The 13482-nt window shown below is 58.5% G+C and overlaps 7 protein-coding genes across 7 annotated transcripts; 4 read left to right on the top strand and 3 right to left on the bottom strand.

Annotated features, from left to right (window-relative positions):
• Positions 1–1794: 1794 nt before the first annotated feature.
• On the top strand, positions 1795–2941 carry BDZ90DRAFT_262559 (hypothetical protein; the record flags this gene model as incomplete). The annotated part of the gene is made up of 3 exons (XM_025508502.1): positions 1795–1885; positions 1959–2102; positions 2694–2941. The coding sequence occupies 3 exons, from the start codon at positions 1795–1797 to the stop codon at positions 2939–2941; spliced, it is 483 nt and encodes a 160-aa protein (XP_025359722.1).
• Positions 2942–3135: 194 nt separating this feature from the next.
• Positions 3136–6300, bottom strand: BDZ90DRAFT_262558 (hypothetical protein; the record flags this gene model as incomplete). Its single annotated transcript, XM_025508501.1, has 1 exon — positions 3136–6300. The coding sequence occupies one exon, from the start codon at positions 6298–6300 to the stop codon at positions 3136–3138; it is 3165 nt and encodes a 1054-aa protein (XP_025359721.1).
• Positions 6301–6805: 505 nt separating this feature from the next.
• On the top strand, positions 6806–8123 carry BDZ90DRAFT_234321 (putative vacuolar ATP synthase subunit E). Its single transcript, XM_025506970.1, has 4 exons — positions 6806–6875; positions 6964–7046; positions 7125–7527; positions 7609–8123. The coding sequence occupies exons 1-4, from the start codon at positions 6819–6821 to the stop codon at positions 7669–7671; spliced, it is 606 nt and encodes a 201-aa protein (XP_025359720.1). The 5' UTR covers positions 6806–6818; the 3' UTR covers positions 7672–8123.
• BDZ90DRAFT_247127 (tryptophanyl-tRNA synthetase) lies at positions 7739–9013 on the bottom strand (the record flags this gene model as incomplete). The annotated part of the gene is made up of 2 exons (XM_025507589.1): positions 7739–8818; positions 8840–9013. The coding sequence occupies 2 exons, from the start codon at positions 9011–9013 to the stop codon at positions 7739–7741; spliced, it is 1254 nt and encodes a 417-aa protein (XP_025359719.1).
• Positions 9014–9247: 234 nt separating this feature from the next.
• Positions 9248–9622, top strand: BDZ90DRAFT_262555 (hypothetical protein; the record flags this gene model as incomplete). The annotated part of the gene is made up of 2 exons (XM_025508500.1): positions 9248–9350; positions 9441–9622. The coding sequence occupies 2 exons, from the start codon at positions 9248–9250 to the stop codon at positions 9620–9622; spliced, it is 285 nt and encodes a 94-aa protein (XP_025359718.1).
• Positions 9623–9698: 76 nt separating this feature from the next.
• On the bottom strand, positions 9699–11774 carry BDZ90DRAFT_234320 (actin-like ATPase domain-containing protein). The gene has a single exon (XM_025506969.1). The coding sequence runs from the start codon at positions 11737–11739 to the stop codon at positions 9784–9786; it is 1956 nt and encodes a 651-aa protein (XP_025359717.1). The 5' UTR covers positions 11740–11774; the 3' UTR covers positions 9699–9783.
• Positions 11775–11930: 156 nt separating this feature from the next.
• BDZ90DRAFT_262553 (hypothetical protein) lies at positions 11931–13473 on the top strand (the record flags this gene model as incomplete). The annotated part of the gene is made up of 6 exons (XM_025508499.1): positions 11931–11942; positions 12013–12068; positions 12144–12413; positions 12496–12519; positions 12598–13340; positions 13412–13473. 6 exons carry the CDS (start codon positions 11931–11933, stop codon positions 13471–13473), a joined length of 1167 nt encoding a protein of 388 aa, XP_025359716.1.
• Positions 13474–13482: the final 9 nt, after the last annotated feature.

Here is a 13482-nt window from a genome sequence, read left to right as displayed (position 1 = left end):
TGAGCTTCAATGTCACTTTGGCATCTCAGGCGAGCGCGACGCGCACCTGTGGTGGTCCAGGGTGCGACGACTTGACGGCGGCTCGTATTTCGGAACTAGTGTCTCTAAGCAGGGGTGGTGATCAGAGGATCTCGCAATGTCGGAGAGCGAGGTTGTAATGGTCAGAGGAGTAGCAGCAGAGGCTGAGAGGCGAAACGAAAGCGTCCTGCGCGACTCCGTTGCGCTGTGACGATGCTCTTCGGCGGACATGGTGCATTGCCCCAGCCGTCCTCAAGGACAGAAGGAGTCTGTCGGATGGGACAGAGACAAGCTGGTCAGTAGGCTCAGCAGCGATTGATGATGCTTCATCCTCTCACAATAGGGCCCTCTCTGCTCCCGGTGGACATGGGTCTCGCGTCAGCCAGGATCTATCTTGGCAATCTCGACTCAGCATACTGACATGGAAGCACACTTGTCCTCCACGCACTTGCTCGCAATTTGAACAAGTTCCATCAGTGCCAGAGCAGAGTCTACCAGCTGGGCCGTGGCTGAAAAAGCTATCAATCCCGATGCTAACAAAAGTCAGCGTGTGTAGCAGCCGCATTGCAGTGGCTAGGTTGTCAGCCCACCTCGAGCAGGGGGCCGCAATCGTGATCTTTCCAATGGTCTGACCTTCGATGCGGATGGCATTGAAGCTGCAATTGCTACTCGATGGGACAAATGAGGCATCACGTCAGTAGGCAGCTCCAAGAGGCAGACGTGGTGACTCACGAGTCGCTGCGGCAGAACCCTGAGTGTAGGCCAGGGGTCAGAGCCAATCTGCCATAGCGCGCTGCCACGCTGATCTCACCGACGAGGTCGAGCTTCGGCATAAATGTCAAGACTGGGATAATCATTGCCATCACCATGGCAAGGCAGAAGGCAAAGCGGGCGGCGATCATGGTCTGACTGCGGTCGATTGTGTGAGGTCGGAATGCCACTGGAAGATAAAACCTCACGGCCGGCTGATACCTTTGAGGGGTGTTGCCTCGGACACTTTCGCTCCTCCCGCTTTCGGCGCAGCGACGACGCTGCCCCCGAAAAAGTCAGCGGTCCTGGCAAGGGCCGAAGACATTAGATAGAAGCAGGCATTTGATGGTCGCTGGCAATGCGACGATGGGTCAGCTCACGCGGCCCGTGCTGTGAGACCCTCCTGGCCATTGCCGCACCAGCGCCCCTGCCTCGACATCATTGCGGCTATTGATGATCACTGTGGATAGTTGATGACTCAATTGTGGGCGCAACGATGGGAAGATGCACAACGAGCTTTCCCGATCGCTCAAGCAAGTCGGGGATACCAAGGGGGAGCTGAGCGAAAGCAGATCCAGCATCGTCAGACTGATGAGCTCGGACGTCATGTTGTTGCGAGTCATCGGCTGTTTGGGTTCAGAGACGAAGATGTATGGATTGAAATGTCGGAAAAGGCGAAGAGAGAGAAAGCAAGTCTGACCAGCTGTTTCGCGGAGCCGTCACCCACTTTGCATTCGCGATGCCGGAATGCCTTTGCACAAAGCGGAGGACCGCGGCAGCCAGCTCGCAATCTCACGGGGCATTGCGGGTGGTATCTTTTACTGTGCATCTCACGAGCTCTCGCATTGCTTGCGTGCAAGCAGCTGCTCGCGCTCAACGGCAGACGTGATCTCGCGTCGCAGCGGCCTGCCTGGTCGACAGCCAGTCGGGCTTCCTTGAGATCATCCGCAGACTTAACGCTGGCCTCACTGACCGCCGTGACCGCAGCTCTTCCCGACTCAACTTACAATCACAACGCTCGTCACTATGATCCTACCATACCGTGCCCTTGTACGAGCGCCCTTCGCCTGGCTTCTCATCGCGTACAGACTTGCAAGCATTAATGCGTACACCTTAGGTAGGTCTTGCCTGCTCATCAATCTACCTCTTCTTCTTATTTTCATCAACCTGCCCCCCCTGCCCTACCGCAGGCTCTTGCAACTCCGGCTTACACTGCGATGACGAGTCCCATGCAATCTCGAACGACAACAATGCCACCACAGTCAACATTTCCGGATTCTGTGGGTCGTTCAAGACGGCCGTAGGCGATGGCTACATGTGCATCAACCGCGACTGTACAGACTGCACGTTGTTCCAGGCCGTGGGGGCTTGCGTGGAGGCTGGGATGGGCAAGACATTCAGGAGCTGGTGCAAGACGAAAAGGCAGCTTGGGGAGAGGGAGCCCATGTAGCGTAGGCTGAGCTAAAAAGGGATAGGCAGCAGTCGGTGCCATTGCGCTGCTCGTTCTCATTCATGTAGCGCACAATGCACAGCGGTCGAACGGCATACCTCTTCATATGCTGGAGGGTAGCTCAGCCATTCTTACTCTCATGTGAACAAAGAGCATGAGCAATGAGGTCCCGTAGTAAGAGCAACGGACTCAGCTGACCAGGTCCTACTTAGCAGCGATCAGTTGCCGTAAAAAATGCTTCGACTTGCTTTGAGGCCTACCGCCGAAGGGAGCAGCCCTAGTATCTTGCTTCAGCATCACGCACACGCTCAACTTGCTACCATGAAGTTTCAAGCCATTCCCTTCGCCTGTCTGCTCTTCCTCGTCACTTTGACGCTACCAGGCGTTCTGCCGGCCTTCGTGCTTGGTAATATCTTGCGCCACACGCCTGCTTGACTTTTCTTCTGGCTCACTCCTGACCCTTGTCCACCTAAAGGCTACTGCAACACCGGTCTGCACTGCGACGACGAATACTACGCAATCCAGATCAACGGAAACGTTTCCCAAACGGCCGCCTCCGTTATCATCCCCGGGTTCTGTGGTAGCTTCAAGTCCGAGATCAGTTACGGCTACATGTGCATCTTTCGCAACTGCACAGACTGTACGCTCTTCCAAGCCAAGGGGGCTTGCGTGGAGGCTGGGTTGGGCAAGACGTTTAGGAGTTGGTGTAGGAAGAAGGCGTGAGGTGAGGCTTGAGGCAAGGAGACGCTACCGTGACATACTGTATCAGCGCACGTGCGACAAGGAGATGATTTAAAGCGATTATGCGGGTCTCGAATAGCAACAAGCGTGGGCAGGGAGGCCAGGAGCGTCAGTCCTCTGCCTACTCTTCTCTCTCCTGCCCTTTCACATCTGGGTATCGTGTCCTGCTTGAATCCTCACACACCCGCCCTTCCCTTGCCCAACCTCGCGCTGCCCACGCTGAACGCACGGTTCTTGCGCGTCGAGCCGGCCGCTGTTGCTTGAGGCATGGTCGCACCAAAGCTAGACGTAGGCGTTGCAGCTGCGGCCACGGTAGTGCTGGAAGCGACGGTCGTGCCGGGCCCTACGCTTGACCTGTTCTTAGCAGACGCCCTCAGGTCGGGAGAGGAGGGCTGTCGTCTTGGCTTGCCGACTCCCACCGCGCTCGCGCCCTGTTGCGAGGCGCGACGCTCTTGCTTGCTCGCCTGCTGCTGGCACTGCTGCTGGGGAGCCGCAGAGGTAGACTGTGGTCTCGCCCTGCCTTGCGACGACGGTCGTGCAGCTTCACTTCGGTCCTTCGTCTTCCCCTTCGGCTCCCTTCCCTCCCCTTTATCCCTCTTCGCCTCGCCTACCACTGCCAGGAAATCCTCCGCTTCCTCCTCGCTACTCCAATCATCTGCGTCCTCTAGCCTATTATCGCTCCCCTCCGGCCTGAGCCTGGCCCTTGCCAGCGCATTACGACCGGCATGACGACCTGCTTTGCCCGGGGGGACGACACCGCCTCGCCCGGAGATGAAGGCGCGATGCAGCGCGAGTTGACGCCAACGATCTGGATCGATTGCTAGCAGAGTTGGCGTGGTAGGGGAGGAAGAAGAGCTTGTCGAGTGAAGAGGTCGCGAGGTGGCTCGCTGGACCTGATCGGCTTGCTCTGCCATACGCCGCGACATGGGCGCCGCAGTGTTCTTTGTACCGCTCCTCATCTCTGCAATCTTATTCGCCTCATCGACAGAACGCATCGCTCTCTGCACCTCTCGGGCAGGCAGATAGCTCATGCCCTTCTCCAGGCCGCCCTCCTCAGCAACAGCGATAGCCTCCGCCGCCACTCCACACATATGCGCCCGCTGAAAGACGCGATGCCATGCGTAAGCCTGATGGTCCGTCGTGAAGCGCAGCGATATTGTGTGGTCGATACCAGAGCCGGTACCAAGTGTGCCGTATCCGCCAGCAGCCACCGCGCCTGTCGAGCCCTGGGGTAGGAGGAGGGAAGGGGCGGTGGAGGTCGCTGGCGCTGAGAACGCCACTGTCAAGCAATCTTGCGCCATGCCTGCGGGAGAGGGCGGGTTCGTAGATCCATCCGCCTTCTCCGCCCCTACCCAGCGCACCTTGTCCAAATCCCATGTAACGAGTGGTAGAGTCAGCGCTCCCGAGGCAGCTGCGGCCGCTGCTGCAGCATTGAGCGAATTGTTAGACGATGAGATGCCGGGCATGTGGTGCTGCTGCTGGTGCGCGAGCCGCTCCTGCGCCTGACTCGCTGCCATTGCCTGCGCGATTTCCACTCGCGAGGGCCGCTTACGATACAAGCTAAGCGTGCCGTCGTACACCATTAGCCAGCGCAACTTCCACTGCCCGAGTCCAGCCCGCTCTGCGCTGCGTGGAGAGCTGTTCGGCTTGTACACGTACGCGGAGGCGTGGGCATATGGTCGGACGTACGCTTGATCGAAGATGGCATGCCCTCCACGCGCTTCGCTGCGACGGGGCAGTCGCACTCGCTCTTCTGCGCTGTAGGCCTGCAGCTCAATCAGCTCATACGGTCTAATCTTGGAGCCTGCGACAGTCGCAAAGTCCTCGAGGAGCAAGCCGTTGCTGAGCGTATAGAGGACGTACTGGCTTGCGAGCGGGTGATGGGAGTGCATGAAGGCCGAGATCTCGTTACGGTGCACGCCGCCCAGACGCGGCGGTGGCGGCGCTTGAGCTGGAGCGACAGTCGACGAGGAGGAAGACTGCTGCTGAAAGGTCACGTCTGCTTGAGGTGCACGCTGACTAGTCGATGCGGTCGCTGGCCGACTGCCAGCGGTGATTGTCCCGGAGCGGTCCCTGTTCGCAACCGTTGGCGTAATGAGATGGTCTTCTCTTTTCACCTCAGGCAAAGACGTCCCACTGGAATCCCCCGCCTCCAAAGAGCTCCCGAGCTGCCACTCGTGGTCTTGGTGGTTCTCCGACTCAGACGAGGAGTCCAGTAGAGAGTCTGAGCCAGTGATGTGGGTGACGCGGAGCATACCAGCAGCGTCTTCGTCCAGCGAGGGCGGCGTCTGCTCCTTTGAGTCTTGCGTCGACGCAGAATTTCCCTCTGTACTGCTGTTCTGCCCTCCTTCAAGAAAGTCAAGCGCACGACTGCGTTGTCTTCGAGCTCGACGGGCGTTAGCTGAGTTGAGGAGCCGTTGTCTTTCGGGAACGTCAAGCGGTACAGCTGAAGACGAGGGTGATGAGGTTGCCTCTGTGCTGGTATTGGAGCCCTGCCTACCAGTCGAGTCGCTGTCCCTGGTGCGCTGCTGCTGGTGCGCCTTCACTGCTCTCTCCAGCCTCAATCGGGCCTCTTGCTCCTTACGCAACGCGTCTTCATTGCCAGTCAATCCAAGCGCGCCTGGGTAGGAACCGTCTTGAGAGGATTCCAGATTGGAGGCTTGCGATCCGCGAAGATTGCGCAGGCTCTTCTTGGGGGATAAGGAGCCGATGGCATTGCGGCCGAGGTGGAGGAGATGGCCTCGAGATGATCTGGCCTCGGTATCCACACTCTGTGTTGCGCGACCCGATCCGCCTGCGATCGATGAGCCTGCCGAGCCTAGTGATACGGACATCATGTGGGGGCTTGAAGTTGAATTGGACAGGCTGGGCCGTAGTGGGAGCGATGGCTGAAGCGACGACGTATCAGGATTGACGTGACTGGCTGATGATCTTCGACGAGGAGAACGTGATGGCTGATCGATGGCTGGAGCAGCTTCTTGCACGCCTACGCCTACAAATGGCAAGCGAGCGGTATCGACATTCCCACGAATCTCGTCAGTGGGTGTTGATTGCAGTGCATCGAAACGTCGGGGCTTGCGAGCGAGGTAAGCTTTAGGCAGGTCCGCAGGCAGAATGGCTGTGAACAAAGCCTTTTTGGCGTTGCGTGAGGAGTCTGTCGATGGACCAGCATCTGTCTCGTCGTTGTGCGCACCTCCGATTCTTGCCTTCTCGAGAATGACATCCTTGAGCGTGGCTATATGCGTAGCCGGATCGACTTTGATGCGAAGCCATTGGTCGTAAGGGACGAGGCGGACGTAGATTGGTATCGAGGTAGCCGTGGCTGGGTTCGCAGCAGTCATGACGATGACAGTGAAGCTACGCCGACGTGTCTGCTCATGACATGGTAGTCGATGTCCGGCCTGCGGAGGGGCAGACGATGCAAAGGAGAGGTCGGTTGATTGATTGATTTGACTGACTCGAAGCAAGCAATGCAAATGCAAGATGGCCAAGGCGCGAGCTGCTCCGCTCCTCGATGCCGCCGCCCGTCGCCGCCAGTCCGCCCTCTCTCCGCTCGACAGTGTGAGAGAGCCCCGCTTCGAGTGCCACGCGGCTTGGCGTCAGCGACTCGAGACGAGACACTCCACCCTCTCGCAGCCAGGGGCCCTCGACGCTCGACCTTACCATCACCATCACCACTCAGCCTCATCTCCCCACCGCGCAGACACCAACATGTCGAGACCAATGAACGACGATGAAGTTCTGTCGGAGATGAAGAAGATGGTGGGTGCGAGCGTGGGGAGGCAAGGCGGGTGGAGAAATCGATGGCTGACCACATCTACCCTCGCGCCGACAGGTGGCCTTCATCAAGCAAGAGGCAATGGAGAAGGCGAGGGAGATCCAGGTCAAGGCCGATGAGGAGTTCGCTATTGAAAAGGTGAGGCAGATGGAGGGGCAAGGAGCCACCTGACATTCGCGACGCTAACTCCTCTTCGTGCTCGATCACCTCTCCCACAAACCTGTAGTCCAAGATCGTTCGCCAGGAGGCCATCAGCATCGAAGCCGCCCATGACAAGAAGATCAAGCAAGCCCAGGTAGCCAACAAGATGTGCGTGCAACCAGTGGAATGCCATTCTGCCGGTATCCGCATATGATTGCTGACTCCCCCTCGACGCCCCGCCCGCAGCTCCGAGTCGAACGCAACCAACAAGTCTCGTCTGTCCATTCTGCAAGCTCGCGAGACCCACCTGCAAGACCTCTTCGAAGGTGCTCGCTCACAACTCGCCTCTCTCTCCAAGGACAGCTCCAAATACCAGCCCCTCGTCACCCAGCTCATCGTCCAGGGTCTCCTCACCTTGCTCGAGGACAAAGTATCCGTTACCGGTAGGAGCGCGGACCAGGACCTGATCAAGAAGAGTGCCGACGAGGCAAAGAAGCAGTACAAGGAGAAGAGTGGCCGTGATGTTGAGATTGAGGTCAGGGAGGGGCTGGGCAAGGACAGCAATGGTGGTGTGGTACTGCATGGGCTGAGGGGAAGGATCAAGATTGACAATACGTTGGACGAGAGGTTGAGGTTGTTGGAGGAGATGGTGCGTCGACGCAGCACAAGCACGCCAGACTGTCTTGCGACGATGCTGACTACTTCATTCCGTTCGTTCGCCCTCGCACAGATGCTCCCGGAGATCCGCCTCAACCTCTTCGGGGCCAACCCGAACCGCAAGTTCACGCACTGATTGCGTGGATTCAATGTGGTATCGCATTTGTTCCTCTTTCACTTCGACTATATATACGCTTCTCTTGCTACTCGCCGATGCCCATCGCCGCCCTGACCTTCAGCATCGTCTTACTCGCGACTTCCCTTGCCTCGTCCCTCCCCCTACTCGCTACCTCAGCCAGGTACCCTCGGTCTTGTCTCAACCGCTCGTACTGCTGCCTGATAGGCTCTAGCGTCTCCACGATTGTGGCTCCTGCGAGGTCTTTGAGCATCTTTGCCCCTGGCTCACCCGAAGCATGCTGGGTGTTGAGCCTGTCCGCCACGCTCTCTGGCCTCACCTCGCTCCCCGCTCTCAGCGACTCCAATGCGGCAATGATCCCCAGCAGATTCGCGACTCCCGGCCTTCGCTCCACTTCGAAGCTCATTGACCTCTCATCATCCGTGACTGCCCGCTTCACCTTCTTCTCCACCTCCTTCGGCCCATCATCGAGCAAGATCCTCCCTCCTGCATCAGGGCTCGACTTGCTCATCTTGACCGTCGGGTCGCGCAGGGAAAGCACGCGCGCCATCGTAGGGGTGAAGAGGGTCTGCGGGACCCGCAGAGAGAAGTCGAGTCTAGTAGGAGAGAAGCGTCGGTTCCACGTCTGAGCGAGCTCGCGTGCCAATTCGAGGTGTTGCGCCTGGTCTTGCCCGACGGGGACGTGAGTTGCACCGTAGAGTAGTATGTCGGCTGCTTGGAGGACGGGGTAGGCGAAGAGGCCAAAGGGAAGGTGAGCCTCTTCGCCCAGGTCTGCTCCTTCGTCTTTCGAGCTGCCCTCGTTGAGCGCAGCCACCTTGCCCTTCCAAGTGGTCATCCTCTTTAGGCGTCCCACACTGGTCAGACTGCCCAGAAGCCACATTAGCTCGGCGTGCTCTGGTACCGACTCTTGGTGGAAGAGAACGCAGCGCGAGGGGTCGATGCCCACGGCAAGGAGGGCTGCGAGCATATCACTGCGCTCCTGCCGGAGCCGATCGGGATCCTGTGGGACTGTGAGGGCGTGGAGGCCGACGATGCTGAAGAAGTGACGCTTCGCTGCTGTGAAGGAGGTGGAGGGAGCTTGCTCGAGGAGACGCTTCCAGTTGAAGAGGGCGCCAAGTAGGTTGCCCAGGTGAGGTGTACCCGTGGGCTGAATGCCTGAGAAGATGACTTGATCTCGCTGCGGAAATGCGCGAGAATGGGGCGGGAAGGTGGGAGGGGAGCTCGATGAAGATCTGGACGCAGAGGCGTGAGACGAAGATGCGATGCTGCGATTGCGGGCTGGCGGCTGTGATGTTGCGCAGCGCTGTAATGAACTGACTGGTCTTGAGCGATGCATCGCCATGTCGGCCTTGAGCTGCTGTCCCCGACGCTTGACGAGTGTTGGATCAAGAATCAAGGAGTGAAAGGCAACTCTTTCTTCTGCTTCCGCGTCTTGGCTCTGTCCGTCCTTCTCAAGTCTCGTCTCGTCTCGTCTCGTCTCCGCCGGCTCGACGCCACAAATCTGCGAGATTTCCCACCTTGACATTTCGCTCGTTGCTCCTTTCCATACCATCCGTCCTCATTTCAAGCCATCGCAATGGCACAAGGCTTCAAGCCCCTCAAAGCTAACCCTGCCGCTAGCAAGGGAAAGGGCAAGTCGACAGCGCAGACCAAGAAGGCCAACCAGCCCAAAAAGGGTGGTGAGTCTACGATGCCCGCCCCGCCTGCTTGTCCCTTCTCCTTATTCACGCCCTTTCTCACCCGTCTTCGCTGGTTGCTGCGCGCGTCAGCCCGCGTCACCCCGCCCAAGAAGCTCTCTGCCCAGACTCTTGCTGCAAAGAAGAAGCGTCAGACCGCCTCTGTATCAGGCACTGTTGAAGACGAGATGATCGCACGAGCGGCTGGCGGCGGCCCGTTGAAGTTGTTGAAGGGAAAAGCGAAGCCAGATGAGGAGGAGAAGAAGAAGAAGTAGCCGAGGATCACAGAGCAGACGCTATACAGTGTACATACAGCAGCCGTGATCCTCAGGCGAGGGGCCGTCGGCAGCAATTGATCAAGTCACGCATGGACGAAAGGCCCAGAGGGTGGGAGATGATCGTGGTATCATTGAAGACGCTTACGGACTCCGCTCGCTCACCGACTCAATTGCCGACTAACAGCCGCCAGCCCACCAAAAGCCCCGGTATCCAATCCACCTACGATACCCATAAAGCTTCCCCTCTTGGGCGGCATTCCCGGCTGGACGGCGAAACCGCCTGTTTTTACCTCCTTCTCCTTCTCCACCTGCTCCTCCGCAGCTTTAGTCGCCGCCTGCCATTGGTCGAGTCGCACCGTTTCCACACTCGAGAGGCGGAGCGAGCCAGCGAGAGAAGCGCCGAACCATGCGTGTAGCATCGGAGGGAGGAGGGGAGCACCACTGTCGAGGCCCTCGGGCGGGGAATGGTCGTTGGCCACGTTGAGCTCGTCGCGCAGGGGCTTGAGGGTGGCGTAGCGAGCACTCTTCCCTCCTCCAGTAGCGCCTGCGCCCTTGCCTCGTTGCGCCACTGGCGTGACCGCCAGGTTAACCATGGCCCCTGCTAGGTCCTCCTCGGTCACCTCGTCCAGTACAGCGCGCAGCTCGTTGCCCATTCTGTGTGCGAAGCCAGGCATGGAAGCCACACCGCCTGTAACGAGGATAGAGCGCGCGAGGGGGCGCCGAAGGTCGATGGGCAGACGCAGCAGGGTGGAGAGGATGAGCAAATGCAAGGGAGGGCATTCGTCCTCATCGCTGTCGTCCTCTGCGTCTTCGCTGTCCCAAAAGTAGTCCGCAACCCGCTCCCTCAGCCATCCGGGAATGATGAGATCTTCCCGTGAACTTTTGCGAGCATTGGCTCGCTGCTGCTGATCGGGGGGCAGGGCAAAGGTAGCCGGCGCCGTGGGAAATATGGACGTGTGCGCCGGGTCGTCGTGCCCCATTGGCGGCAGGGGAAAGGTGATGTGCGATGCGGTCGAAGCGGTCTTGTACCGTGTGCGTAACTGCGACAGGAGGGCCTGGTCGTCTGCCTCGTCATATTGAGACAGGAAGGTGCGAGCTTGGCGCACGGATTCGTCGTCGCCTGTAGGAGGGAGACGCCAGTCTGGTGGTGGCTTATTGCCCGAGTCTGCGGCTGTGGTGGCCGGCCGTCTGGGTTTTAACGACGCTGAAGTCGCTGTATTTGATCTACTTGAGGGAGGTTCTGCGCTCTTTGCGGCCACAAAGGCTTTGCTCATGAGCACCTCTTCCAAGACCTGTTGCGTCAAATCTGTTCTCTCGACCTTGCGTGTCCTTCTCCTCTGGCCCTTCTCCAGTTCTTCGCCACACACCACTACCCTCCCATACCTCAGCAACAATGCCCGTGTTCTCCTCTCCAGTCCCCTCGCTGCTCTTGCATTCCTCCTCACCTCATTCCCCATCACCCTGCCCCACACGACGGGGACCACACTCGTCTCCAGCACGCCCACGCTCACTACTAGCCCCATTGTGGCTCCATGCGCCATCAAAGTCATGATAGGGGCCGGCATGGCGGAGACGGAGGGCACCTTGAGGTTGTCGAATAAGGCTTGAAGGCAACATTGTCTGATGATTCGGGGCGTTTGCGGGTTCTCTACCAGGATGACCTTGCGCTGTGATGGGTCCACATTCAGTGCGTCGTGGAAGATGCGACGCAGCATTACCGTGAGTCGGGCAGCTAGGAGTGCTCCCTTTGCCTCAGCGTGAGCAGCCTCCCCTCTGCCAATGTCCAGATCCCACATCAGCACGTCGGCGGCCAGCCCCTCGTCATCCCCCAACGCCGCAGCCTGAGGAGCGTACAGAGCATCTACTGCTGGTCGCTTCCCGCCCCAATTCAGGGTGCGAAAGACGGCACGCGGTTGAGCTTCACCACTGAAGCCGACCTTACTGTAGCGTGAGCCCAGGTCGAGAACGATGCGATCCTCTGTGCCAAAGAGGGAGTGACGGCGGGTGACGCCTCCACCACCACCTGATGAGGAGGCGGAGGGGCGAATTGCTGATGATGGTGGAGCAAGGTATTGTCGACTGCTGCTAGATGAGGGCGCAGCTGTTGATGCCATTATGGCAAAAGGCAGGAATTGAAGGGAAGGGAAAGTAGACAGAAGCAGTCCAACACGCAGCTTCCTTGATCGCAATCTCGCAACCAGCCGCCCTTCCGCCTTCTCGATTCGCGACTCGACGCACAGACGTTTTGCATTTGCCATCTTTCCTTCTCATCGCAGCATCTCAGCATCGCGGCCCCTCACCCAGCATGAAGAAGAAGGTGAGAAGTCTGCAACAAGCAGGGATTGAAGGAGTGACGGTGCTAATGCAAATCCCCAACACGCCATCAGATTCTCCTCATGGGTCGCTCCGGGTGCGGCAAGACGTCGATGCGAGCCTTGGTCTTGTGAGTCGGCGAGCGATAACAGGCGACACCCCCGCTTCCACCAAATTTGACCAAAGCATCCTCCTGTGTACACAGCTCCTCAACACTCTACCCAAATGCAGCCTCAACAAAGCGTCTAGGCACCACACTCGGCGTCGAGACGAGCCACTTCCGTATCCTGCGTAACCTCGTCATCTCCCTCTTCGACATGGGCGGGCAGCAGGCGTACATCGATAGCTATTTGGACGATAGGAAGAGTCAGGTCTTCAAGGACGTAGGTGCCTTTGTCTACGTCTTTGATATGGGGAATAGCGCAGAGCAGGGAGAGGACGATGATGCGTGGGAAGCAGATGGCAGGTATTGGAGGTGAGTTGTAGCGAGTCGAGGAGGTGAAGAGTCGGTGATGCTGATGCTGATGCTGACGCTCTCTTTTCGCACTCGCTTACAGAGATTGCGTTCGTCTCCTCAATCAGTGGGTGCTGGACTCAATGTCATGCAGCAACGCCGTCTACCCCAGTCACTCACCATGCTCCCAATCCCTCGCCCGCAGGCACTCTCCAACGGCCCAAATCTTCTGCCTTCTCCACAAGATGGATCTAGTCCAAGAATCGTCCCGCCGCGACATCTACGCTCAACGAGTTCGTGAGCTGCGTAGCAAGGCTCGCGACCTACTCGGCCCTGAATCGGACATTGACGCGCGACTGAGGTGCTGCGGGACGAGCATCTGGGACGAAACGCTCTACCGCGCTTGGTCGAAGATTATCCATTCGCTCATTCCCAATATCGCGGTTCTGGAGAGCAATCTGGACCAGTTTGCGGGAGTGAGTGGGGCTACTGAGGCGGTGGTGTTTGAACGTAAGACCTTCTTGGTCGTAGCGAGGAGTGGGGAGGCTAAGGAGCGGGGTGCAGTAGCAGGGACGGGGGATTCGAAGGAGACAGCATCACAACCTCAACCGCCACAGCCGTCATCATCGGTAGCAGCAGCCAGCAAAGTTTCCTCTCCTCGAAGAAGCAAGGGCGCCCCACCTGCTCTCGGCCAAGACGACACCGCACTCATAATGGAAGGCTACCCGCCCTCAGACGCCGAACGCAAGTCGATCCTCTCCTCCGGCCAACTCCATCCCGAGCGATTTGAGAAGATCTCAGAGCTAGTCAAGAACCTGCGTGGCAGCTGTTCCAAGCTTCAGGCTAGCTTTCAATCGCTGGAGGTGCGAGGAGAGACTTTTGCCGCGTACCTGGACGTGCTTACGGCGGATACGTATATCTTGGTCATTGTGGCTGATCCGAGTGTTGGTGAGTGTGTGCGATGGTTGAGAGGAAGCTAGCTGCTCAGTTGACATGTTGCTTGCTCCATGGCGCGGCAGAGCTCTCCGCTGTCAAGCTCAACGTCCACATGGCGAGGGAGCGATTCGAGAAGTTGAGCTAGGCGCGTAAC

This window comes from Jaminaea rosea (assembly GCF_003144245.1).
Source record: "Jaminaea rosea strain MCA 5214 unplaced genomic scaffold BDZ90scaffold_16, whole genome shotgun sequence".
NCBI lineage: Eukaryota > Fungi > Basidiomycota > Exobasidiomycetes > Microstromatales > Jaminaea > Jaminaea rosea.
The sequence above is the reverse complement of the archived record's forward strand: the minus strand, read 5'-3'. Positions and strand labels throughout refer to the sequence as shown.